A 26,052-nucleotide genomic window follows, 5' to 3' on the forward strand; every position below is an offset into this window, starting at 1 on the left:
TGCCTGTCCAGGAGTAACATGTTGACCCTTGGGCTTCAAAGACACATGGACTCAGTTGGTACATTACAACTGTCCACAGTAGTGGTGAAGGTATGCTGTGTTTCGATACAAATCTGTCAGAAATTCCTTGTCTGACGCTGTCGTAAACTACAGCAACAGGTAGGAAATGGCTGCCTCAGGCTGGTCCAAGACATGGCTAATATGCAGGTGTAATGTCCCAGACTGACTGACTGACTGGCTGACTGACCACATTAGCATGGTCATGTTTAGAGTGATCATGTTTGACACGACTGGGCTGCTGGATCAGGTGACCAACAACGTCACTGGAGTTACACGAGCGGCTGCAAGTGATGTGCGGTTCATGGTGCTATCAGCACCACAATCCATTCTTTGTGAGTTCACCAGTCAATACAGAGTGAGTCTTAGAGGAACGAGAGACATCCACAGATAAAAACAGATGAAAGAGGAGGGGGAGTGTGGGAAATAACTTGTTTAAGCATCTACAATCAGTAGGCTTGTTTTTACAATGTATGATTGTTTTTTATTAACCGAGAATCAAATGCTAGATTATAATGGTAACTATTATAGGTATTCATCCATCCATCCATTATCCAAACTGCTTATCCTGCTCTCGGGGTCTCGGGGGGGGGGTGCTGGAGCCTATCCCAGTAGTCACTGGTTGGCAGGTATAGACACCCTGGACAGGCCGCCAGGCCATCACAGGGCAAAAAAATATTCAAAAATATATCAAAAATAATTGATTATAGGTAATAAATTTTTTTTATTAACTATATGAGAACTGTGGAAATGATGGTGTAAAATACAGCAGGATAAGAATTGTAGTATACTGACAAGACCACTAAATGGCAGACTAACGGGATAATAATTGTAGTATACTGATAAGACCACTAGATGGCAGACTAACATAAGAATTGTAGTATACTGATAAGACCACTAGATGGCAGACTAACAGGATAAGAATTGTAGTATACTGATAAGACCACTAGATGGCAAACTAACAGGATAAGATTGTAGTATACTGATAAGACCACTAGATGGGAGACTAACAGGATAAGAATTGTAGTATACTGATAAGACCACTAGATGGCAGACTAACAGGCTAAGAGTTGTAGTATACTAACAAGACCATTGAGACCCTAGTAGAGTTTGGAAACCCAGAACAATGTCTTAATAAGAAAATAATGGTGTATAGTGGGACGTGATCTCGGGTCAAAGGTGTGGTCTAAGGTTAAGCTCCACAATTGGTGGGATTAAGCTCCAGTACAGAAGAAAGTGCTTTGGACAGGTTGCTTCAGTCGCTCCATGGACCAGCTCCATATATTGTTGTATCCTTTTGTGGATTATTAAACTGGTTATTGATCCGGTATTTATCACAGATCGTCCGTGCTTTCTTCCACCGTATATCATCAAATAATGAGGACCAGAAACATCGAGAAGATGTTTATGGATGTGGAGGTTTATGGATGTGGTGAGGGAGGACATGCAGGTGGCTGGTGTGACAGAGGGAGATGCAGAGGACAGGAAGAGAGGGAAACGGATGATCCGCTGTGGCGCCCCCTAACGGGAGCAGCCAAAAGTAGCAGTAGTAGTAGAAACATCTAGAAGATGGGACAGTGACACCACTAAGTGTGTTCCTAATATTGTCATTAGAGCACTTCTCTATTAATGTGTCGGTTTCACCGATGTAAATCTGTTCCACACAGTCTTCAGAATGGAAGGGTGTGTAGGTCTGCTGCACCGGAGTTTCTATCAAATTGCAACCCCCCCTCCCCCAAGATCAGGTGGAGGGGTCCTCAGGGTAGATCAAAAATACGCAGGGGGTCCAGGACCCCAACAAGGTTGAGAACCACTGCTCTAGCCTCCCTCACGTGACTTTACTTCAGGGAATAGTTTTGCTGCCTGGTTGTCATGGTAACAGTACAGTCCAGCTTTCCATGCGGAGTCTCATATGTTTGCCCAGCTCCTGTGTTTATTGCTTCTATCTATGTTTGTGCCTTGGAGAGCATCGTCTTTTCACTAAAAGGTTTGAATTCTCAAAGTTCTTCAGTAAAGTTCCTCAGCTTGGACCGGGACTCTGTATTTCTTTGGGATGCTTCATGCTGGCTATCTGTCGGCCTGTCTATACATGGACACAAACACGTAGGACAGAATAGTCTTCCTGTTGTGCCATTGTTGTATTCTTTCTTTCTTACCATATACCTTTTGTACACATCTATATCCGTTCATAGTAGTAAAATGTTTGTGTACCTTGTATTTGTATTGCTGTACGTCTATTCTGAGCAATGGAGGAACCGCAGTCAAATCCCCTCTACGTGTACTTGGCCAAATGAAATTATTCTGACGATCCGGTGACCAAATACCAGTTTCGTTCAGAATGGGATGTTTTACAAAATTAAAATGCAAATTGTCCGTTTAACATGAGGCAATATCATTCAAAATGGTGACGCCACATGTGTGGAGGAGGCATGTGGTAGTCTGCAGCCCTCCCCGGACCGGCGGAGGGGGTGGAGCAGCGACCGGGACGAGTGGAGTGATTGGCCAAGTACAATTGGGGGGGGGGTATTCTTAATTTTTAAAAAAACCCCAACAAAACCTTAAGCCAAATGAAAGATAAGAGTGATCTAACTGTGATCGCCTGGCATCACCCATTGCCTGTTTTCCATCATTCCAATTAACTGGAAACACTTTGGTCAACCCCAACTTTTGTCCTTTAATCCACTTTGAAAAATTGGACCATTTAAGCAGTGAAGTCCCCCCCCCCCCCCCCACAAAGATAATCTGAACAAAGCCAGCAAAAATCCACGACACTTCAAACCGAGTCATTTGATTACAACAGACTCCCCCTCTGCACACCAGGCCTGCGGAGACGCGGCGCTAAACCGGCAGCGATAAAGACAAATCCAACAATTCACAGGGATGGTGAAAGGCCAAGAAAAAACCTTACACAGAAAGCATTTCCTCGCCACACAACAACCTGAGCATGAACACAATCGTTTGAGATACGCTTTCCACTCGTCAGGTTGTTGTACGAGCTAAAATAAAACGTAAAACTTCCAACAGTTAGCTGGTTACATTAAGTGTGCACATCCCTGAACCAACACTGTGTTGAGGCACCCCCTGGTTTTATTGCAGCACTCTCCCTGGCCAGGAGTACCAGCTGGGCACGTCTCCACTCGGTCATATTTTCCTACTCTTCCTTGCAAAGACGTTGTAGATCTGCCAGATTGTGAGGGCATCTCGGGTGAACAGCCCTCTTCAGTTCACCCCACGAATGTTCCACTGGATTCAGGTCTGGGCTCTGGCTGGGCCTCTTCTGGTGAAGCCACCCCTCTGTTGATTTGGATGTGTGCTTTGGGTCGTTGTCGTGCTGAAAGCTGGAATTCCTCATCTTCAGCGTTCCAGCAGACGCCTGAAGGTTTTGCACCAACATCGACTGGTATTTGGAGCTATTCATGATTCCCTCCACCTTGACCTCCGGCTGAAGAAAAGCAGCCCCAAAGCCTGCTGCTGCCACCACCGTGCTTCACCGCGGGTCTGGTGATCTTCTGGCGACGTGCTGTGTTGTATGTGTGCCTAACATCCATCCATCCATCCGTTATCCGAACCGATTATCCTGCTCTCCGGGTCGCGGGGATGCTGCAGCCTATCCCAGCAGGCATTGGGCGGCAGGCGGGGAGACACCCTGGACAGGCCGCCAGGCTGTCACACAGGGCCCACAAACACACACACACACACCTAGGGACAATCTAGTACGGCCGATCCACCTGACCTACATGTCTTTGGACTGTGGGAGGAAACCGGAGCCCCCGGAGGAAACCCACACAGACACGGGGAGAACATGCAAACTCCACACAGAGGACGACCCGGGACGACCCCCAAGGTTGGACTACCCCGGGGCTCAAACCCAGGACCTTCTTGCTGTGAGGCAACCGCGTTAACCACTGTGCCACTATGCCTAACATACCTCTTGGAATTCCTTCCTTCATTCATCACCAGCCACTTCTCCGGGGTGGGGTCACGGTGGCAGCAAGCCAAATAGGGCACTCCAGACGTCCCTCTCCCCAGCAACGCCCTCCAGCTCCTCCTGGGGGATCCCAAGAGGTTCCCAGGCCACACTGGACATGTGGTCCCTCCAGCAAGTTCTGGGTCTACCTTTTGGAATTATGGTCAAAATTTTCAACCTTGGTCCCATCAGATCATAACACATTTTTCCACATAGTTTTGGGGGACCGGGTGTGTATTTTTGCAAAATTTAGCCGGGCTTGAGTGTTTTTGTTTTGTTTTGTTTTGTTTTTTCGTGTGGAACGGTTTCTGTCTTGCCACCCCACCCCATAGCCCAGACATATCAAGAATATGGGAGGTGTTGGTCACATGTAGGGAGCAACCGGAAGTTGGCAGAAATCCCTGCAGCCCTTTAATGTTTCCGTGGGCCTCTTGGCAGCCTCCCTGGCCAGTTTTCTCCTCGTCTTCTCATCAGTTTTGGAGGGAAGTCCTGTTCTTGGTAATGACACTGTTGTTCCATATTTTCTCCACTTGTTGATGAGTGTGTCCCCTGTGTTCCATGGTATATCTCACGCCTTGGAAATTCTTTTGTACCCCTCTCCCGATCGATACCTTTCAACAATGACATCCCGTTCACGCTTTGTCAGCTCTCTGTGGACCATGGCTTTTGCATGTGGATGCAACCAAGACGATGCCAGGAAACTCCCACAGGAACATCATGGTCACTTTAATTTTGATGGCAGGTGTATAGTAGTGTATAGTATTTAACATGAGTTTGCATGCGACTGGTTGATTCGGAACACAGCCACACCCCAATTACAAAAGAGTGTGCACACATATGCAACCAGGTTAGTGTACATTTTGTATTTTTTCCCCCCTAAAATGTTTGGTTGTTTTCCACTTTACTTCTATGGTCTAATTTCACATAAGGGTGGAAAAATGTTCTGATATAATTTATCTTGCTTTCATTTTTTTTTTACATCACAAAAACCTGCCATTTTAACCGGGGTGTATAGACTTTTTGTTCACTGTACTTAGTGTCATTTTTAGCTGAGATGGTGTATTTTTAGCCATATTTTCATCTGCCGAGATAACGCATCAGTGTTTCAAGTTTGGGTGGTATGTTCATTGACCAGCAAAAAGTCACAGTCCATTTACAGGCTTAGAGACTGTTGAATTGAATAATATGACCTTTTATGTATGTCTGTATATACATGTGTATATATATATATATGTGTGTGTGTGTGTGTGTGTGTGTGTGTGTGTGTGTGTGTGTGTGTGTGTATATATATATATATATATATATATATATCTCAACACGGATACAGGAAAAAAGATTTTAATACCAACATATATATATATATATATATATGGAGAGAGAGAGAAATATTTAAATTATAAATACTAATATCTCTGTCCTATGTCTCCTCTTGAGGACTTGCTTGGTCTTGGAGCTCGGCAGATCCCCAACTGTCCATGAGATGAAGAAGTCCTGGTGTTTTGTTACTGGGAAAGAGGGAAAGCGGGGTTATCTGCATTTATACCTGCATTTATACCTCGATTCTTTTTACATGCTATTACATCCCGAGTCTTACCTCTCCCCGTCTTTCTCTGTATATACACTCTGCGAATGGAGTGAGAAACAAGGATTAACGCAATACGTTTTGACCCACATCCCTTTACTCAGAGAGTCCTCCGTCTTGGCCCGAGGTTCTGTACCTTAGGTTTCTGCGTTACACTCCCACCAGTCTTTTTGGGTGCGCCAAGAGTGTCAAAAGAATGACTCCGTACTCTGATGGCTCTCTAGAGACAGAAAGTTTGAAATTAAAGTCTTACCTCTATAGAGGGGGAAACCGATGAAATCAGGCAAGAGGGTATATACGCTGAAACTTACAAAGGTGATGGATTGATTCACCTTAAAATTTTCAATGAAGCCTCCGCTGCCCTCTGAAACAACCCTAACTGCCTCAGAAGATGAGAGGGAGGACAGTGATGGATCTCCCATCATGCAGTGGGAGCGAGTGGAGAGTTCGGCCTGCAAAACTTCCAGGAGCGATGTGCGAGTGCGCAGCTTGAAAGGAGTGAGGGAGAAAAAAAAGTGAAATCAAAGACACCCATGCATCCATTATATATATTGTCTATCCAATTCAGGGTTGCAGGGGGCTGCAGCCCATCCAAGCAGGCTGTGGTAAACACGCAGGGACAGATCGCCAGCCCATCACAGGGCCCTGTGAGAAGTGTCAGATGAAAACTATACAAACATTTAAAAATGAATTCTTGGGCTGACAATTAGTCCATTAGTCAATCAACAGAATATTAACTGACCTTACTTTTGGTATTCAATTTCTCATTTAGGTTAAAATAACAAATTTTCTGGTTACAACTTCGCAAATGCTAAGATTTGTTTGTTTTGCTCTGATTCATATCATTATAAAATGAATACTTTGGGGGGGGGGGGTGGCACCGGTTGTATGTACCAAGTATTTATCATTTATTTGGACATTTTATATACTAAATGATTGATCGATTACTTGAACAAAAATGTTGGTTTAATCCACGTAATGAAAATCCTTCAGTTGCAGCCCTGATAAATACATATATTTCTGCCCACCTCCAGTCGGCTGAATCTCTCAGCTTTATAGCAGGAGATCTCTGCATTGATCAGCTTGGTCAGAATGTACTGCCTCAGCAAAGCACTCTGAAAGACAAGACAGAGAAAGACAAGAGCGATCTCATGTGGTCTGGCCATACCTTTGGGGGGGGGGGGGGGTTTGTGCAGTGAGAACAGAAAATAATGCAGATGAATGAGAGGTCCTTGTTGATCCTCAGGTTGTTCCTTACTTACATCTCTGAAGATAGGGGGATCTGGGAGGACCGGACCAAATGCAGGAACATCCTCTCTGGCTGTGACTGATACCTGTAAACACAGGATGGAGAAGAAACCAATCGGCATTTAATTATCAACATCTCCCACAAAAGGCAGATGACTTTATTTTGGGGGTTTTTTTCTTCCCATAAACAGCTGCTACTCACCTGATATGCTCCTGCTTCCTCCTCTTCCTCACCCTGAACTCTCCGGACAACCAGAAAACAGTGAAGGAAATGGGAGCTGATGACATCAGGAAGAAAAGGGGTGCAACCTTCCTGGTAGACCAAAGCTACGATATCATTACCGATGTGTCTCTTCCTTTGTAACTGCGTGTGGTGATGAAGAAAAGGGAAACAAAACTTAAATTGGCGTCAGTGCACTCTGCATAACTGTAGTCCACTGACTTCCGGTTTCCACTGAAGCGGTCATACCAGTTTCCTGTTTGTTGGTGTGTGCTATTGACAATGGCATAGTTTTTGCAATGCCTGCAAGATTTGCCATGGATAAATGTCAACGACGTGCACACAACTGTCGACAAACTTTCACCTGCACCTGCCAGCATCCATCCATCCATCATCCAAACCGCTTATCCTGCTCTCAGGGTCGCAGGGATGCTGGAGCCTATCCCAGCATCCCTACTCTCAGGGTCGCAGGGATGTTGGAGCCTATCCCAGCATCCCTGCTCTCAGGGTCGCAGGGATGCTGGAGTCTATCCCAGCATCCCTACTCTCAGGGTCGCAGGGATGCTGGAGTCTATCCCAGCATCCCTACTCTCAGGGTCGCAGGGATGTTGGAGCCTATCCCAGCATCCCTGCTCTCAGGGTCGCAGGGATGCTGGAGCCTATCCCAGCATCCCTACTCTCAGGGTCGCAGGGATGCTGGAGTCTATCCCAGCATCCCTACTCTCAGGGTCGCAGGGATGCTGGAGCCTATCCCTGCATCCCTACTCTCAGGGTCGCAGGGATGCTGGAGTCTATCCCAGCATCCCTGCGACCCTGAGAGCAGGGATGCTGGAGTCTATCCCAGCATCCCTACTCTCAGGGTCGCAGGGATGCTGGAGTCTATCCCAGCATCCCTACTCTCAGGGTCGCAGGGATGCTGGAGCCTATCCCAGCATCCCTGCTCTCAGGGTTGCAGGGATGCTGGAGTCTATCCCTGCATCCCTACTCTCAGGGTCGCAGGGATGCTGGAGTCTATCCCAGCATCCCTGCGACCCTGAGAGCAGGGATGCTGGAGTCTATCCCAGCAGTCATTGGGAGGCAGGCGAGGACACACCCTGGACAGGCCGCCAGGCCATCACAGGGCCGCCTACCAGCAAACGGGTGAAAAGTTTCAAGTTGTACATATCAAGTTCTGTCCGTCCGTCCGTAACTTGAAATGTACAACTTGAAACTTTGACATCCATTTATTGTCAATAGCACACGCCAACAAACAGGAAACTGGTATGACTGCTGCAGTAGAAACCGGAAGTCAGTGGACTGAAGTCATGCATGGAGCAGAGTCTGGTAAAAAAAAAAAAACAATCACTTTCCTGTCATCTTAACAGAGGGTTAGGGAGTGTCAAGACGTCAAAAACACTGTGTGTGCGTGTGTGTGTGTGTGTGTGTGTGTGTGTGTGTGTGTGAATTTTCTGTTAATTTGTAATCGGTTGTCTTCAGGATTACGCGGCAGTTCACCTGCTGTGGGTCACCCTCTGTGAAAGGCAGCTTGGTCGCCACGTGGAACATGATTTCCCTCCCGTGAAAGGAAGTGAAGACCGCATCACTTCCTGTCTGGCCATGACACACGTCAAGCCCTCCTCTGAATCTGAGTAAAGGGTGTTCAATTCAGGCATAACGTGGTGCGACACATCGTATTTGTCATTTTTCCTCGTGAAACACTTCAGCATGCTGCACTTTACCCAGTGAATCCCTGCAGTTGAACCGTCTCTCCCAAAATTGACAGGAAATCTCGAAACCCTTGGCTTTCCTCGTTATTACTAAGTATGTCTTCCTCGGTGATCTTGGAAATAGGGACAGATTCAGTGGTTATCAACCCTGCTCCTGGAGAGCTGCCGTCCCGCTGGGTTTCACTCCACCCCTAATTTAGCACATCTGAGTCCATTAATCAAGGTCTTGGTAAGTACCCGGACAGCAAAGTTGCTGTGGCCCGGACCCGTCCCACCCCGACACTCCATCCGGCCCACATACCGCGTGGAACGATGGCACTTGGGCGGTCCGCTCCTGTTTGCCAGATCTGGGCCAGAACCAAGCCATAGCAATGCCGCATGTGCCACATATTTGCCAAAGGTGGCCATATTTGTTTTGTGATATTTGGGCCATATTCACCATTTACCACACGGGCTGCTTCAGGGTCACATCCAGATCACATGTTGCCCAGAACACCGCAGCTTTGCCCAAAAAGGCCCACATGTGATTTGGCATATTTGGGCCATATTTGCTATTATACATGTGGGCCACTTCAGGCTCACATCCGTTTTGTCAGGACCAGAAGAAGGCCATCAGTGCCGCATCACTGCCTGAAGTGGCCCACATCCGGATGCTATCTGGGTAGATAATCAGTAGGGCTGGAGTGAAACCCGGCAGGATGGTAGCTCTCCAGGAGCAGGGTTGGTGACCACTGGACAGATTATGAGAAGGAAAGAGCTCGTACAGTGCCATACTTAAGTATTTTGATGAATTCAGAAGAGTAGGAGGCGCGGCACCATTTTTACCTGGCCTTCTCTCTGGTACAAGATGCCAAACTTGAAATTGGGAGTCAGTCGGTGCTCATCAAATGCTGCTATGAGTTCTGGAGCCTGAGTGACAGCAAGGAATAGATACAGGAGGTAATGGGAGCAGGAGGGGGAGGAGGGGAGAGGTATGAGAATTTGTCCAGAGTGTGGGGTAATTTGACAATTAAATTTACGTCAATCATCAGGAGTAGAACAGGAACAGTGCCATACCTTGAGGTAGCTGACCACTTCAAACCTAGAGACAGTCACACTGTCACAGAGCATCTAGAAGGGACATGATTGTGGCCTCATGGTTAGACATCCGTGGATGCATGTAACAAGATTAAATGTGATTAAAAGGGACTATGTTGTGAATATGTAGTTTATACCTTGGCTAAGTCAACAGAGGAAGGGATGTTAGGGAAAAGAGAGAGAGAGAAAACCCCATGCAAAGAGCACTCCCTCGTTCTGTGAGATAATAAACACAGTTTTTATGCAACACGGCACGGTTAGGAATTAAACTTGTTGTCACAAACAGCGAAATTCAAAGAGGATTAAAACAAAACAAAAGACTGTAAGGCAACCAGGCTGCCTGCAGCTTGCAAGCAATTTGTGATGGCAAATTGAAAGAGAGTAGTTCAAAATACCAACCTTAGTATCACCCGGAGCCGTTGTTCTTCCTCCTCCAAACACACGGAGAGAACTAAGGGTCCCAGGGAAGGGTCAACCGCCGTGAAGGAGTGATGGTGCTGGGAGGAAAGAGAGGGTTGGACAGCAGATAGCATGTGAAGCACCTGTCAAATCCATGTGGAACATTCCCTGATGATGAGCAACTACTCTCTATTAACATGTACGTGTGTGTGTGTGTGTGTGTGTGTGTGGAGTCTGTAGGCCCGGGGGACATCCGGGTAGCGTAGCGGTCTATTCCGTTGCCAACTAACACTGTTCGAATCCCCGTGTGGCCTCCGGCTTGGTCGGGCGTCCCTACAGACAGTTGGTGGGAAGCCGGATATGTGTCCTGGTCGCTGCACTAGCGCCTCCTCTGGTCGGTCGGGGTGCCTGTTCGGGGAACTGGGGGGAATAGCATGATCCTTCCACGCGCTACGCCCCTCTGGCGGAACTTCTCAGGGAAGAAGCGGCTGGTGACTTCACATGTATAGGTGGAGGCATGTGGTAGTCTGCAGCCCTCCACCGGATCGGCGGAGGGGGTGGAGCAGAGGATTTTGGTATCGGAAGCGTTCTGGTCTCAGTAGTACAGTGGTTCTCAACCTTTTTGGGGTCCTGGACCCCCTGCGTATTTTTTGATCTACCCTGAGGACCCCTCCACCTGATCTTGGGGGAGGGGGGTTGCAATTTGTAGAAACAGTAGAAACTGCATTTTAAATTGCATTATAGCATTTATTCACTCTTTGGGGCAAAAATAAGAGCTTTCAGTTGTAACTTAGATATAGTTAACAACACAGAATTCTTATGCAGTAACTTCTAATGCAACCGGGAGCGAGATCTCTTATTAAAATACAATAAATGACACTTGTGAAACAGATGTAATTAGAGAAAAAAGTCCTGTTACCCTTTATAGTTTAGCTAGATAAAGGTCTCAGTCGCATTTGAGTAAAATAATCCTATTTCTATAAATGTCATAGGATCTTTCTTTTAAAGATATTTTATTTTCACGGACCCCTTGCAATTACACCACGGACCACTAGGGGTCCGCGGACCCCCGGTTGAGAAACACTGCAGTAGTACTACCGACTCTTTGGGTAGGCGGTGATTTCTTCAGGAACACGCCCGGTTGCATGCTGGGAACGGTCTGTATGGGGAGCGAAAGAGGCGGGGCACACTGGCTGAAACGTCGTCCGGACCTAAAACTCCTACAAAAAGTATTGTAGCGAATTCGGGGGACAACGCAACCACAGGAACTGCCGCGGCCGGGACGCGAACCCGTACCGTCCGCACCGCAGGAGGCATCGCTAACCGCGCGACTAAAGGGTTAGACCCGCCACCTAGCGGCCAGCGTGTCTTCTTATCCATGCACGTTACACTACCCCCCTCCTTCGGGAAGCGCGTCCCCGCGCTTAAGCATATCAGCTCCTTCACGCCTCAGGGCGCATGCGCTTCCGATGGCTCCATCCCACTTCTGACACCAATCTAGCGAATTCGGGGGGCAACCACAGGAAGTGCCGCGGCCGGGAAGCGAACCCGTATCGCCCGCACCGCAGGAGGCATCGCTAACCGCTCGACTAAAGGGTCAGACCCGCCACCTAGCGGCCAGCGCGTGTTCTCATCCGTGCACGTTACAGTATTAAAAGTTCGTGTGTTGTGTAGAGAAAGGTCAGACTCGTGTCGACCACTCGTGAAACAGCCCGGTCGTAGACGTCGTCTCTCGCCTCCACCTCCATCCCCGCGTCTCAAGGTGCCAACCCGACTGTAAACAACGACAGGCGCGCGGGACAGGAAGTCCCCATCGGAAACGGAAGCGAGCAGCCGCTAGCTACACCGGAAGCCCCGACATATTGGCCGCTGTCCCCAGAGACTAAACCATCGCCTGACGGTTCAGCCTCTGGGTTCTGAGAATGATTAGCAGCAGGTGTTATTGGGAAGGAAAAGTCAGATAAAAGCTATCGAGCGGGGGGATCCATCGACCCGGGTTTGGCCGATACTAACTCGTGAGCGGAAGGAGTCGTGGTAGATTTTGGCCTCGCCGTCCCGCTCCATGATGTCGTAGCACTCCGGGTCCAGGCCGTACTGGGAAGAGGTGGGACTCACGTCTACAAGCCTCTGCAGGGGGGGGTCTATCCAGTAGCCTCCCAGCTTTGGCGGCACGACGAGGGTCGGCTCGCCCCCTATCTGTAAAAGTTGGCACTAAATCAAACACAGAGGAGAGTCAGCAGTGATGATGCGGGCTTGCACGTCCGGGACACTCTGTTATTGGGCTAAACAAAATACCTGGTGTGGTGATCAAGCAAGGTCACTGTCAACACAGAAAGACACGCGTGCACCCGCTGCTTAGAAAATGGCGAGTGGTGTTTCAGGGGAGCAGCAACTAACCTTCAGAGGTGGCGGGAACTCGCATCGCTGCTCATCTATCCGGCTGCCCTGGTTAAGCAGAAGACCGCAGGGCACTCGTGAGAAAACGACACGTAACATTCGCCGGATGCACACTTGTCGGAGCCATTACAGCGCATGCTCACCTGCAGCTTTGCTATTATCTCGAATAACTCTGTCGCCTGCAGTGACGAACAGCAGGCCGGAACATGAAGGATTTGCCCGTCAGATGAAGCAAAAGTGGAAAGGAGAAACGTGGAGGGGAAAGAGGAACATGACGAACAAGACAAGTCACTGGCGAGAACAGGAATAGCACAACTGAGACGCGGTCGACTTCTTTTCGGAAGAGTTCCTGGTACCAGGCATCGAGCACACTCAGTCAAAGCAAGGCGTTACAGTAAATGCTGAAGAGATAGTGGTGTCACCTTTTGGTTGCTGCTGGCAGAGAGGAACGGCTTGGTCTCACTGGCAGGAGAATCCAGGATTTCCAGTATGTTGCGTTCAACAGATTCAGGTCTGCGGCAACAGGTGGATTTGAACAAGAAAGGAGTGCAACTCATCAGTTCTCATTAAACATCAGCTGGTCGAGGGTCTGTATGTAGTACCTGACTGGGGTTTCTATCAAAAGACGTGAACAGCATGCAGAGCCTCACCTCGCCGTCTCCCCACATGTAAATTTGTCCACACTGTAAACAAGGAAGCGATAGCTGCTCAGATAAATACCATCTTAGGCAGATAAGCATACTTTTATCTGAAAATTACATTAATTACTCAGAATACGAAGCTGCCTAACATGAACTCTGCAATTTGAGCGAACCTCATCCAAGCAGTCGGATTTCAACACAAAGGGCTGTTTTTACTCACCCTCCATATGCTCCAAAAGTGAAACTTCTCTTTCTGGAGAAGAACTTCTCATTCCTCTTTTCTCTCTCCATGGCTTTGTGTCAGTGTGAGTGTTTGCCAGTTGGCTATGAAGTCAACCAGGGCTGGATGAGGTTGAATGAATTCACTCGTTCATTCTGTCACTCCTCCTCCTCCACTCTGCCCCCTGCCTCCCTCATTCATTTAAGCTCCTTCCACTTCCTCCCCCTTTATCCTGCTGTCTGCCAGACGGGCAACGTTAACCCGCTCATGGCCGCAGGTGCAGTCTGAGGAAAAAGCTGAAAACCTCTGGCATGATAACAGTCAGATCTATTGATCACCCTTATCTACTAAAAACCTGTGTAGTTTCCGTCTGGCCACGGGCAAAGGTAGATGTAAACAGATGAAGAAATGGATGAGAGGTTTTCTGAAACCTGACACGCTTCTCTACATCGGTGGCGTTATACTGTCATGCATCTGTAACACCATTAAAGGGTTATGTTACACAGCTCATTATTAATGCCTAGATGATTGGCGTACTGCACCCACTCATTAAGCCGTCTCCCACTGACCAGAGTGGACCACCAAACCATTTTCAGGCAAGCTGATCGAGACAAATAAAGACAAAAGTAGTTAGTAACGGCCTTCTGACCATCCCAACGCCCACGTTGGACATCAGCAGCAGAATCACTTTGTTCATAGATGTTTGTTAAGTGTCGTGGATGGAGGGAAACAGGGAAAAAATCTCAGCAATTATATATACATACATACATACATACACACACACACACACACACACACACACACACACACACATATATATATATATATATATATATATATATATATATATATATAACATAGCATTCAAAAATAAACTTGGGAGGTGTAGGATCCTCGCAAGTAGAAGCCAATAGGTGGTCCAAAATAAGCGGTGCCCTTTGAGTCGGTGGGAATCATCAATTATTGACAGCTGGCACAGTGAGGGTGTAGCGCTGCACCGCAGGCAGGCAGGGAGGGAGGGAGGAGGCCTTAGGATGGTGGAGAATTAAGGGGGTGGGACGAGAGCGAAACAAAAACGTAATTGCGTTTCCATCTTACAAATCATAAAGTAAACCCCCCCCCCCTTATGCAGCTAAACCGTATATGCACGCAGGCAGGGGGCTAATTTCCAGCAGCTTACCGCTTTTCCCCCCAAACAGACGACACGTCATCCTCCTGCAGCCGCGCTGCAAGACACGCGTGGGTCTGCAAGACACGCGTGGCGGGTCTCATCAGCTGGTCGACGTTCACACGCGGCAGAGTTTCAAATTTCACTTTTCCATATCGCCGCTTTTCCAGTCGGTGGGAACGCGCCGCACGACGTCGAGTGATTCGCTGCCGCATACGTCAGTCACAATCTCTCCCCCGTTCTTATTGGCCAACATCCCAGATGAATTCGTGGCCCCGCCTTCTGTTGCTACTACGGTGGTATAGCCCGCGGAAGTGCTAGACAGACAGACAGACAGACAGACAGAAAGATAGATAATTTATTTTAACACGTAAGAGTTGCCACGGCGTCCGTCTCTTTGGTCCAGTTCAGACTTACGGAAGCGGGAGGAGGCTCCGAAGTAAGTTCGGAATCGGTTTCGGCAACTTCGTGCATGGGGGGGGGGGGGGGGCTGAGCATTCCGACGTTAGCTAGCTGTTAGCTAACTGGCGTTAGCCAACCGTCGCCCGCCGTCACACCTAACGTGCACTGTGTTCCCGCGTGTTACTCGGTAAATACACGCGTCTGCCCGGCCCGGCGCCACGGAGGACCCGCTGAGTTAGGGTCTGGGTCTGGGTCTGGGTCTGCCCCCCCCCCTCCGCTTTCTCACAGCCAGCCGTCGCGACGGCGCAGGAAAGCCAGGTGTCAGTGCTGTGCGACGTCCGGACACATTTGAACGTTTAAGATTGAACGCAACGTCAGATTGCATGAGAGTGGCCAGGTCAACGGTAGTAACAGAGCTATTGCACGGTACTGCACCAGCTGCAGTCGGAACAAAGCCGGTTTTAGGGTTCACTGCAGTTCGTCCATAACAGTACCTTGTGCATAAACACGCCTTCAATAAATTGTCGTCAAAGCTTCACTTTTGATGACGTCACGTGACTGACATGTCTGCCTTAACAACGCCATGTGTCTTTTTCCTGCACCTAGGAAATCTGTCCATGATGTCGGAATGTGGGATGCAGAAGCGGGACAGAATTGCGCTGCTAAAGCGCTCTGTGGTTCTCTGCAAAGAAATGGTGGTGGACGAGTTGCTCATTCAGTCTCTGCAGGCAGACGAGATTCTTACGGAAAACATGGCAGAGGAAATTCTGGTATCACCTGCACCCAGTCACAGAGTTAGATTGACTGTAGCCGTCTTTGTTGATGACCTTATCAGTTCCTGCTGTTCTACCCTAGGCTCAGCAGACGTCTCAGAAGCGCAACTGCCGTTTGCTTTTCTTCCTACCCAAGCGAGGCCCCAAAGCATTCAGCAGCTTCTGCTCAGCTCTCAGAGACACTGAGCAACAGCACTTGTATGCCCTACTCACACAATCGCCAGAGAAAGATGGTAGAGAGAGGAATGGAGAGGTGAGGACTCACTCCATGAAACTACCCCAGACTCCATGTACACATATACAGTACTGATTCTCACGTGTTAATACTCACCAAGTTGTGATCTTAAGGCAGACCCAGGGCAGGTGATCATGCTGACACCAAAGAAGAGTGAAGTGAATAGGAGTGCTCACTAATTCTTTGGTCAGGACTACCACATAATCGCTTAACATTTCCAGGGGTGGGCAGTCTTATCCAGAAAGGGCCAGTGTGGGTGAAGGTTTTTGTTCCAACCAAGCAATTACACACCTGTGTCTCATAATCAAGTTCCTAAGCAAAGACTCTACTGGTTGGTTAGTGGGATCATATTTGTAACTGCTTGGCTGGAACAAAAACCTTCACCTACACTGGCCCTTTCTGGATAAATCTCGTCTTAAATCTTGTCTTAAAACTTTTCTTTTTATGAAAGCATTTAAAAAATTTTGATATTTGTTTTTATTTTTACTGTTTTTAATTTTACTCTTATTTGATCTTACTCTTATTCCTGCCTTGTCTGGTTTTATCTGTATTTTATTTTTTGTGAAGCGCTTTGTAAAATTGTTTTAGAAAGGTGCTATATAAATAAAATTATCATTATTATTATTAAGATTGCCCACCCCTGCATATAAGGCTAATGTTATCAGGAGAATGTTGTCAGTTTGAGAACATCAGTACTGTCAGGAGTTACTCAGATATTTTGAAAATTGAAAACTGTCAACTTTTTTCCATACACTCACAGACAGACAGAGAAAGAATTAGGCCTACACATCTCTATCCTCCACAGATAGCCTCATTATATAGAGAGGACAAGAGTGAGGGGAGCAGCACCACATCATGCCCAATCCAAGCCACAGACAGCTGGCTACTCTTTGAGTCATCATTAAGAGAGATAAGCTCAGATGGGGGAGAGGAAAAGAACAAACAGAGTCAAAAGAAGAATGACAGGGTAGGTGACATGGAGGCAGAAGTGAGTGTCATAGATTGCATATGTCAGAGGTTGGATAGCCTGTTCAGGGTTAAGACAGCAGGCACGGTAGTCTATATTAAAATAGTCTTAAGTCCCATTGCAAACAGCTGCAGGCACAGCTGCTTCCACAAAAGAACTGAACACTCCATAATCACTCAAATTTTCTTTGCCATAGCCCAACTATGTTGTATGTATTGTAATTAATAATTTATGCATGATTTTGAATTTTAGAGGGTTGTGGATTCTACTTTCCCACTTCCCACACAAGAAGAAATTGCTGCTAAGAGACCAAGGATGCATGGTGAGTGATATGGTTAAGTGGCTTACTTTGAAGGTCAGATGGTTTGCTTTACCTCACCTTTTCCCCCCATAGTATTTTTTATGTTATTTTGGAAACCAGGGGTGGGAGCTGGGAAGGGGTTGTATTGTTGATCCTGTTGTGATTGAATCATCCGGCTCATTTATGTGCCATCCATATGTTGTTTGACTTGAAGACACTTAACAGCCAGAAACTATAGATGTTTGGTTATATGAATTAATCACTGAGAGAAGTGAGATTATTGGTAGCTCTCATGCCCCAGCTGTGACTCACTCACAGAGCTCCAACACAAAGGTTGCTATCATACCACTATTAGTGGCAGCATGCAATGAACTCAACACTTTGCTAAACAAAAGTTGTGTGTGTGTGTGTGTGTGTGTGTGTGTGTGTGTGTGTGTGTGTGTTTAGATTCCATGGAGATGAGTCTGGATGCAGATAGTCCCATCACCACTCCAGTGCTTCCCTGCACTCATGACTTCTACCTCTCTCACTGCCAGCAGGTAAAATACATCATTCTACTAAACCATGTTAACAGGTTGGCAGAAACACAGTCTACTATTTTGTGCCTGTGGGCTACAAAGTGAAAAAAAAGTCTCTAGCCTTACAGATAATCACTGCCACCCATCTATGCAAAGTTTTAAAAACACTGATGTACTTTCCATCCACTTTCCTATAAAACATTTGTATATCAAAACATGTCAGTAAGATTTCCATATTCATTGCTAAGTAACACATTTCTGGGCAGACACCACTAGGGCTGCCCCCGACCAAAGATTTTCCTAGTTTACTAGTAATCGTTAGTTCAAGCATTTGTCGACTACTTGTCGCACATTTATGATATGAATTCAATTATTTAAATACATATCTTTTTGGCGCATAAGAAAATGAGCATAAGAAAATGGTTTGAGTTCTGTGACTGAGAAAAAAATGTTAGCAGTAACATTGTTAACACTGTGCTACATTACAGAAAAATACAAAATTGAAATAATGAGCCTTAGAAATATTAATTTTACAAGTGCATGCACGAAGCAAGCCATCTGTTGACGACACAGGCAAAAGTGGTAATGATTCTAAATGTGTCGGAACAACCATCAAGGACCAAGGAGACTGAACATTTTGTTAATTTTCAACATAGTATATAACATCACACAACTTACAAACTTGTAGCAGCAACACAATAACTTGTGAGACTTTAAAATATAAATTTTACAAGTGCATGCACAAAGTGAGCCACCTGTTAATGACGCCAGCAAAAGAGGTAATGAATAACGTGTCGGAACAACCAGCAAGGAGACTGAACATTGTGTTAATTTATTTCAACACAGTATAACGTCACACAGCTTGTCATGTTTGAGGTCACTGAATGAAAGGCGACTCTTTGCCTGCTGAGTTTGCATATCACCTTCTTGTGGTCATCCTTTACCCTCTCAAAATGATTCCAAACCGGATTTTCTGCCCGATATCGTTTAATAACTGCAGGGACCAGCCATGTACAGGTCAATGTCTCTCCCTGAATGAATGTCGCCACTTCCTGTGTCCGTTGTTTCAAATTAAAAGCCCTGATACGTTTCATACATAACCCTCTGATGCACACTCTCCCTGATGCGCACAAAGACACGCAAATGGCATGGTCAACTGTCACGTGTAATGCACACGTACATGCATCTATATAACATTTATGATATAATCAATATAACAATATTTCATACAGTGGTCTATGTGTGCTCTGCACCTAGATTGGAAGTTAAATGACCCCAAGTCCAACCCAAGCCAGATCTAACAAAAATAAAATACAAATAAAAAAGGCCCGAGCCCAGCCCAAATCGACTCAGCATGTCGGAACCTGTTGGGACCCGACGTGCTTGCCGAAATTACTCCATACTTGCTCTCTCATCTTTGTTTTTCTTTATTCATCCATTTATGCTCCATTCTGTTTCTCTTTCTCACCCTGCCTCTCTCCCTCCCACACTTTTAGTCTTACAGAATGGGGTCCTTCCCACGTGGCCTTGCCTTGGTGATCAGCAATGTGAACTTTGACCCCTGCACTACCCCTGACCTTGGCCTTAGGACGGGAGGTGAGGTAGATGAGGAGGTTCTCAGGAAAGTCTTCACAGAGATGGATTACTCAGTCACTGTCCACAGAGACCTCACAGTGCAGGTAACAGGATGCAGACACTCACTCATACATACATAGATCACTGTGCTCTTCTCTGTATTTACAAGTTCTTATGAACCATGTTATTCACAAAGTAGCCACCAGATGTGTAAAAAGGAAGTTGTAAAATACAAATGTGGTCATTAAAAAAACCACATAATACACGGCTAACTGTCAAACTTCAATCAGTTTCTTGATTACCCTTAATCCTGCTTGCTGACAAGATGCTCTTCGAAGAGGTTCCTCCACATTGTCTGTATACATGTTTTGTTGATACCTTAGGCATTTAGTTCATATTCTTTGTTAACCAGGCAGCGTTTCAAAGTCTTGGCCAGAGACCTTTTGGGTGGAACACATGTTGCCCTACCTCTTGGCCACCTGTCCATCCCCTTTTTCAGCACACATAGTAGTCAAAGGTTTAAAGTCCTTTGGCATATACTTATCCTTTTATGACATGGTGGCCCAGTGGTTAGCACTGTTGCCTTACAGCAAGAAGGCTCAGGGTTCAAACCCCAGACCGTCCCAGGTCCTTTCTGTGTGGAGTTTGCATGTTCTCGCTGTGTCCTCGTGGGTCTCTTCCGGGTGCTCCGGTTTCCTCCCACCATCAAAAAGACATGCATTTTAGGGTTAATACTCCTGTCTGTGCCCCTGAGCGAAGCAATAGAAGAACTGGAGCTGGTCCCCGGGCGCTGCAGCTGCCCACTGCTCCTATACAATACAGATTTCATTGTAACCTGTACAATGACAAAATAAAGTGGCTTTCTTTCTTCTTAGACCGCCTCTCACTCTTTCCCCACTGTTTGTCCAGGGCATGCGAACATGCATTGAGCAGTTTCGGCGGAGAGAAGATCACCAGACAGTAGACAGCTGTGTGGTGTGTTTGCTGTCACATGGAGTGGAAGGAGCGGTGTATGGCATTGACGGACAGTTGCTGCAGGTACGTTGGTGGATGGTTATTTGCGGGAACACATGATCAAGATTAACAACAGCACAATTCATATTCAAACTTTTCCCTCTTGTTGTTTTTGTCTGTTTCAGCTTGACTGGATTTTTGAGGCATTTGACAATGCCCACTGTCCTTTGCTTCAAAATAAACCCAAGATGTTCTTTATTCAGGCCTGTAGAGGAGGTGAGGCTTTTTGCCCTCTTCTGTTTGCCCCTCCATCAGTCACTATCAGCCACTGTTATGACACAAAAAGCAATCAAGCAAGCGCTGGCAAAATCACGGGGCCATTAAAAGTAATTGCCTTTCTATGCAGACATACAGTCTTGAATTTTTTTTTTTTTACTTTTGGATTCTTTTTTGCCTTTATTGGATAGAGGATAGTGGAGTGGCACACTGGAAACAGAGGGAGAGAGATAGGTATGACATGCAACAAAGGTCACTAGCTGGAATCGAACCTGGGACATTGTGGTTATGTGGCATGCGCTGTAACCATTCGGCGACCGGGGCACCCCAGTCGGATTTTTTTCCAAACATAAAAACTTTTCCCTGGATTACATCTCACAGTTGTCACAAAGTACATGAGAAAATCAAATAAGTTAGGTGTCAGGGGAAACGTAGTGGTCTATTCCGTTGCGGGGATCGCTGGTTCGAATCCCCGTGTTACCTCTGGCTTGGTCGCGCGTCCCTACAGACACAATTGGCCGTGTCTGTGGGTGGGAAGCTGGATGTGGGTATGGGTCCTGGTTGCTGTGCTAGCGCCGCCTCTGATCAGTCGGGGCACCTGTTCGGGGGGAGGGGGAACTGGAGGGGAATAGTGTGATTCTCCCACATGCTGCGTCCCCGTGGTGAAACTCCTTACTGTCAGGTGAAAAGAGGCGGCTGGTGACTCCACATGTATCGGAGGAGACGTGGTAGTCTGGAGCAGCGACCGACACAGCTTGGAAGAGTGGGGTAATTGGCCAAGCACAATTGGGGAAATTGAAAAAACAAAACTAGAAAATCAAATAAGACAGGTGTCCCTACTCCCTAGCATAACATTTCTCAGCCCCCAACTTAGTCATTATTAATATAAATTATTTTAAAAGTCACAATTCTTGAATTTAGGCATGAGCACAAAATCTTTGGAAAAAACTTTTTATTTGACGAGGCTGTTGGGAGTCACAGTTGAACTTACATTTTCTGTCCTTACCGGACGCTTTCCAGAGGAGATGGACTGTGGAGTGGAGCAGATCGATGGGCCGGAAAGAACCTGCTCCCCAAGCTGTGAACAGAGGGATGCTGGGAAGGAAGGAGAGGGTGATGCAGACTCCACACAGAGAGAGGAGTTTGGGAGGCCCAGGATTAAACTCCCCCAGCGCTCTGATATGATCTGTGGCTTCGCCTCCCTCAAAGGTCAGAGACTTTGTAAGTAATATATTTGGTTGTTATGGAGTTGGATGAATTGTGAAACTTTGGAATTAAACCAAAGCAATTTTAAAGACAACAATCCAGTTTTTATGTCCAACACTTCCAGGCTAAGTTGTTGTACAATGGAGATGGGAAATGTCCTGTACATGGGGAAAAATTAGAAATATACACAAAATCAATAGGGGTGATGGAAATGGCTTCAAATAACTTTTAGCAACAGGTTTTAGGACGTTTTGGCAACAGATATAATAGGGGAAAACAAATTTTACAATAATTTTGCACACAACAAATCTGAATCAGATGCCACAACAGTGCTTAACTCCCTTGATTTCATCAGGTGGTAATCGCATGTTTTGTTTTGTTTAATTTTTCTCCTTTTGGCATGTCCAATTCCCTGTTCACCTAAAGCCCCACCACTGCATGGGCGTACTGCACAGCAGCAGACACTTCAGGAACCAGCAACACTTTATTTGTCATCATCCAAATGAGTTGAATCAAGTGCAACGGGACTTGGTATATATCCATGAAGATGTTTCGCCTCTCATCCAAGAGGCTTCCTCAGTTCGTGCCTGTCTGACTAGACCAAGATAGTCAGACGTGCCTTTCTAGTCAGACAGGCACGAACTGAGGAAGCCTCTTGGATGAGAGGCGAAACGTCTTCATGGATATATACCAAGTCCCGTTGCACTTGATTCAACTCCTTCGAATAACCATGACCCGGATGAATGAGAACATTCACAGACATGTTTATTTGTCGTCCCACTTCATGCACTTGTGTACATGAAATGAAAAGAAATGCCGTTTCCCCAGCCCACAGCAATACAACACAAAGACAACAACACATGCAAAATCTACAAGAACACACATACCTAAACTAACACACATATCCACACTAGCACACATATCCACACTAGCACACATATCCACACTAACACATACATCCACACTAACACACATATCCACACTAACACATATATCCAAACTAACACATATATCCAAACTAACACTCATATCCAGACTAACACACATACCCAAACTAACACTTATGTCCAAACTAACACACATACCCAAACTAACACACATATCCACACTAACACACATATCCAAACTAACACACATATCCACACTTACACAACACACATATACAAACTAACACACATATCCAAACTAAACAAAAAAATCACCGTCCAAGGGAACGAACGCCAGCCAGGATGACGGTCGGAACCGCCGGTCTGCATGGGTTAGCAGTTAGCTTAGCCCGCCCTGCTTCCGCGTCCTGTCAGGCTGTAGTTCCCGGGCCCAGCCAGACACCCTCGACATGCAGTGGCGTAGCGGTCTATTCCGTTGCCTACCAACATGGGGATCGCCGGATCGAATCCCAGTGTTACATCCAGCTTGGTCGGGCGACCCTACAGACACAATTGGCCGTGTCTGCGGGTGGGAAGCCAGATGTGGGTAAGAGTGGGGTAATTGGCTAAGTACAATTGGGGAGAAAAAATGGGGGAAACATAAAAAAAAACAAAAAGCACAGTTAACACCGGGTGAGGCTGTCGCCAGACCGCCCACTGTGTTATTGGAACTGCCGGTCTGTTGCATGGGCTAGCAGTTAGTGTAGCCTGCCCTGCTCTCCCAGCCAATCCAGCACCAGCTCTACCAGCCATCAAACGAAGACAAAACTTAGACGTGGACAAAGACGCTGCATGGACGGTACTGGTTGAAGCCGCCGCAAGTGTGAATTCTTGCAGCCATTTTCCCACACCGGAAGTGGAATTTCCATGTGCATCCTCTGATACAGATGGAGTCACGGACCTCTTCTCAAAACAATATATCTCAGGGGAATATAATATGTAGAGGTTCCCTCCGTTTCCCTCGGATCCACCCACACTTCATACACCTACCACCTCTCCACCCGGCCAAGCCAGAAGCAGCGTCAGGGTGGAAATCATAAACTTCAGAGTTGGCGCGCAATCGTATTGGTCCACCCAAATGTCCTGGAAGTGTGTTTTTTAACATTGTATTTTTCAAATTTTCAGGCACAGCAGCCATGAGGAACACAAAAAAAGGATCTTGGTTCATTCAAGAACTCAACGCAGCACTACGCCTCTGCGCCAGAGACACACACCTTGCAGACATCCTGGTGCAGGTGATTGCAGGCATCTAGGCATCCACACACACACACACACGGTGGAATTTACTGCAAAGGGAGTGTTTTTCCAAGGGATGTTATGCTATTAAAATGATTCTCTGGTTGCCTGCTTTTCTCCCGGTGCTCCAGGTAAACAGCCGAATCAAAGAGCGAGAGGGTCACGCTCCTGGAACCGCCTACGATCGCTGCAAAGAAATGTCAGAGTTCACCAGCTCTCTCTGCAAAGACCTCTACCTGTTCCCCAAGTATCACCCCCAGTATTGACATGCGCATGTGCACACACACACGCACACTCACACAATAGTCCTTTCATTCCACCCAGATTGCAGCCACACACTCACATTCCAGAGTTAGGACTCTACACATTCACATTCATACTGAAGATTTAGTCATTCCGATTGCTGTGCAAATAGCCCCCCCCTTTATACACACATGAGTGTATACGCACGGCACACACACACACACCCACATATGTTGGGACGGAAAAAGGAAGATTTCTTGTGTTAATCCACATGTGCTGAAAGGGGAAATGTATTCGTATACAACTGACTGGCTAAGCTTTTTCTTTCTTGTGTTTTACTTTCCATGCCAGTCATGAGGTTTAAATGTTGAGCCTTTTAACTAACAGACACAAATCTTGTTTTTTTGGCTTTTGGTTCCTCACTGCACAGCAACTATGAGGTCTCAGTGTCTCTTTTATAATGCAAAGCATATTTTGTACACAGATCTATTTTTGATGCTTTATTTTGTGTCAAATTGTTTTTGTAAAGATTTCAAAGCCCATTTGTACATAATGTTAATTTTGATTTAGAATCAACTCTTGTTGGTTACCATAACCACAGGCAGGGGGCAGTATATAATAATTGGCTACCTCAACATAGGAAAACGCTTTCAACTTCTCCTTCACTGTATTTTGGGGGACTTCCAGGGGAAGCTTCACCCAGTACATGTACAGAAGGTCCTTATTTGACAGCTATGGTCAAGTAAATTGAAATGTCTCAAAAATGAAATGTTTCTGTAAGTTTGAAGGCACTCCAACATACTAGGTATGTTCTGTAGAAAGTGACCAGTCACTCAAACATGTTTGGTCTCATGGACAGGGTTATCTAAAGGCATGATGGGAACATCTAACTGGCAGCTTAAAGGTTTAATCTTCCTGACTGTTCAAGTCCGTATTGTAGTAGTTCCCATTCACGTAGGTTGAATTCTTCCACCGGCTGTAAAGGCTCTCATACGCAGCAGCATACAAACCCAGCCGCTAAGTCACCTCTTGCATCAGTTGTGTCGCTGTAAAACTGGGCGCCCCAGGGCGGTGGTCTGCCAGGGGAATGCGGTGCTAGTTTTGGGGTCATGCACCAACAGTATGAACTCTGACCTTTCTGCTAACTCTGACTCTTAATAGTATTTCCCCTCGTGTGGACCGCCAGGTGATCACATTTGGGTTGGCTGCCGTGCTGTATTTGTTGTATGACTTGTGATTTCTTGTTATTCTTGTCTATGCAATTTTTCACAGGAGCCTCATCACGATAAGTGATGTGTTTGATGGACGTGTGGCCATACTCTTGCATGGGCAGCATAGTGTATCGCTTTGCTAGCCACACAGAGCCCCTGCACACGTCTGTATGGACGTTGTTGACATTTCCCAGAATGTTCCTCACCAGGCAAGTGTGTTTGTCTAAAACAATGTTGAAGAAAAGAGGACACCATAGGAAAAGTATAGACTGTTAAACATTCAGAAACAGAAGCTTGTTGTACTTTTAATACTGTGTAAGATGTTCCCCTCGTAGTTTCTCTTCACACCTGTTCTGTCTTTGTTAAGATTTCTGTCTTTGTTAAGATTTCTATCTTTATTAGGATGGCTTTTTTCTTTTTTTTTTGACCTCATGGTAAATAATGTATGAATGACATGAGAGCAATATGAAAGGGTAAGTGTCCTACCGTGTCAGACACGGAGAGTCGGGTTCAGTGCCGTGCTACTGTGGGGCGCAGGGAGGGGAAG

The 26,052-nt window shown here is 46.4% G+C and overlaps 2 protein-coding genes across 4 annotated transcripts; one reads left to right on the forward strand and one right to left on the reverse strand.

Moving 5' to 3' along the window:
• casp2 (caspase 2, apoptosis-related cysteine peptidase) lies at positions 1-26,052 on the forward strand. Of its 3 annotated transcripts, none has more exons than XM_056286778.1 (11): positions 1-90; positions 15,691-15,854; positions 15,940-16,110; positions 17,312-17,381; positions 17,808-17,899; positions 19,375-19,557; positions 20,363-20,491; positions 20,593-20,683; positions 21,704-21,904; positions 23,941-24,050; positions 24,183-26,052. In XM_056286778.1, the coding sequence occupies exons 2-11, from the start codon at positions 15,702-15,704 to the stop codon at positions 24,315-24,317; spliced, it is 1,335 nt and encodes a 444-aa protein (XP_056142753.1). In that variant the 5' UTR covers positions 1-90; positions 15,691-15,701; the 3' UTR covers positions 24,318-26,052. The 3 variants fall into 3 exon arrangements, with proteins under 3 accessions (XP_056142753.1, XP_056142752.1, XP_056142754.1); XM_056286777.1 differs by lacking the exon at positions 1-90 and adding an exon at positions 15,010-15,121; XM_056286779.1 differs by lacking the exon at positions 1-90 and adding an exon at positions 15,010-15,121 and having other exon boundaries at positions 21,704-21,892.
• On the reverse strand, positions 5,442-13,714 carry rap1gapl (RAP1 GTPase activating protein-like). The gene is made up of 19 exons (XM_056286775.1): positions 13,515-13,714; positions 13,304-13,336; positions 13,076-13,166; positions 12,797-12,832; positions 12,654-12,701; positions 12,270-12,467; positions 10,257-10,354; positions 9,995-10,073; positions 9,837-9,890; positions 9,606-9,689; positions 8,793-8,893; positions 8,569-8,698; positions 7,057-7,218; positions 6,869-6,940; positions 6,635-6,721; positions 5,939-6,094; positions 5,743-5,826; positions 5,619-5,647; positions 5,442-5,529 (listed from the first exon to the last, which is right to left on the reverse strand). Exons 1-19 carry the CDS (start codon positions 13,583-13,585, stop codon positions 5,442-5,444), a joined length of 1,701 nt encoding a protein of 566 aa, XP_056142750.1. The 5' UTR covers positions 13,586-13,714.

This window comes from Lampris incognitus, chromosome 9 (genome assembly GCF_029633865.1).
Source record: "Lampris incognitus isolate fLamInc1 chromosome 9, fLamInc1.hap2, whole genome shotgun sequence".
Classification (NCBI taxonomy): domain Eukaryota; kingdom Metazoa; phylum Chordata; class Actinopteri; order Lampriformes; family Lampridae; genus Lampris; species Lampris incognitus.

Bases quoted from the DNA above. Each gene is read 5' to 3' on its own strand.
- rap1gapl (XM_056286775.1), bottom strand. From the start codon at position 13,585: ATGGAGAGAGAAAAGAGGAATGAGAAGTTCTTCTCCAGAAAGAGAAGT. The intron at 12,468-12,653 runs GTTAGTTGCTGC...TGTTTGATTTAG, and splicing joins AGTTCCCGCCACCTCTGAAG to TGCCAACTTTTACAGATAGG. The intron at 8,894-9,605 runs GTAAAAATGGTG...CCTATTTCCAAG, and splicing joins TGTACCAGAGAGAAGGCCAG to ATCACCGAGGAAGACATACT.
- casp2 (XM_056286778.1), top strand. From the start codon at position 15,702: ATGATGTCGGAATGTGGGATGCAGAAGCGGGACAGAATTGCGCTGCTA. The intron at 20,684-21,703 runs GTGAGGCTTTTT...GACGCTTTCCAG, and splicing joins TATTCAGGCCTGTAGAGGAG to AGGAGATGGACTGTGGAGTG. The intron at 24,051-24,182 runs GTGATTGCAGGC...CCGGTGCTCCAG, and splicing joins TTGCAGACATCCTGGTGCAG to GTAAACAGCCGAATCAAAGA.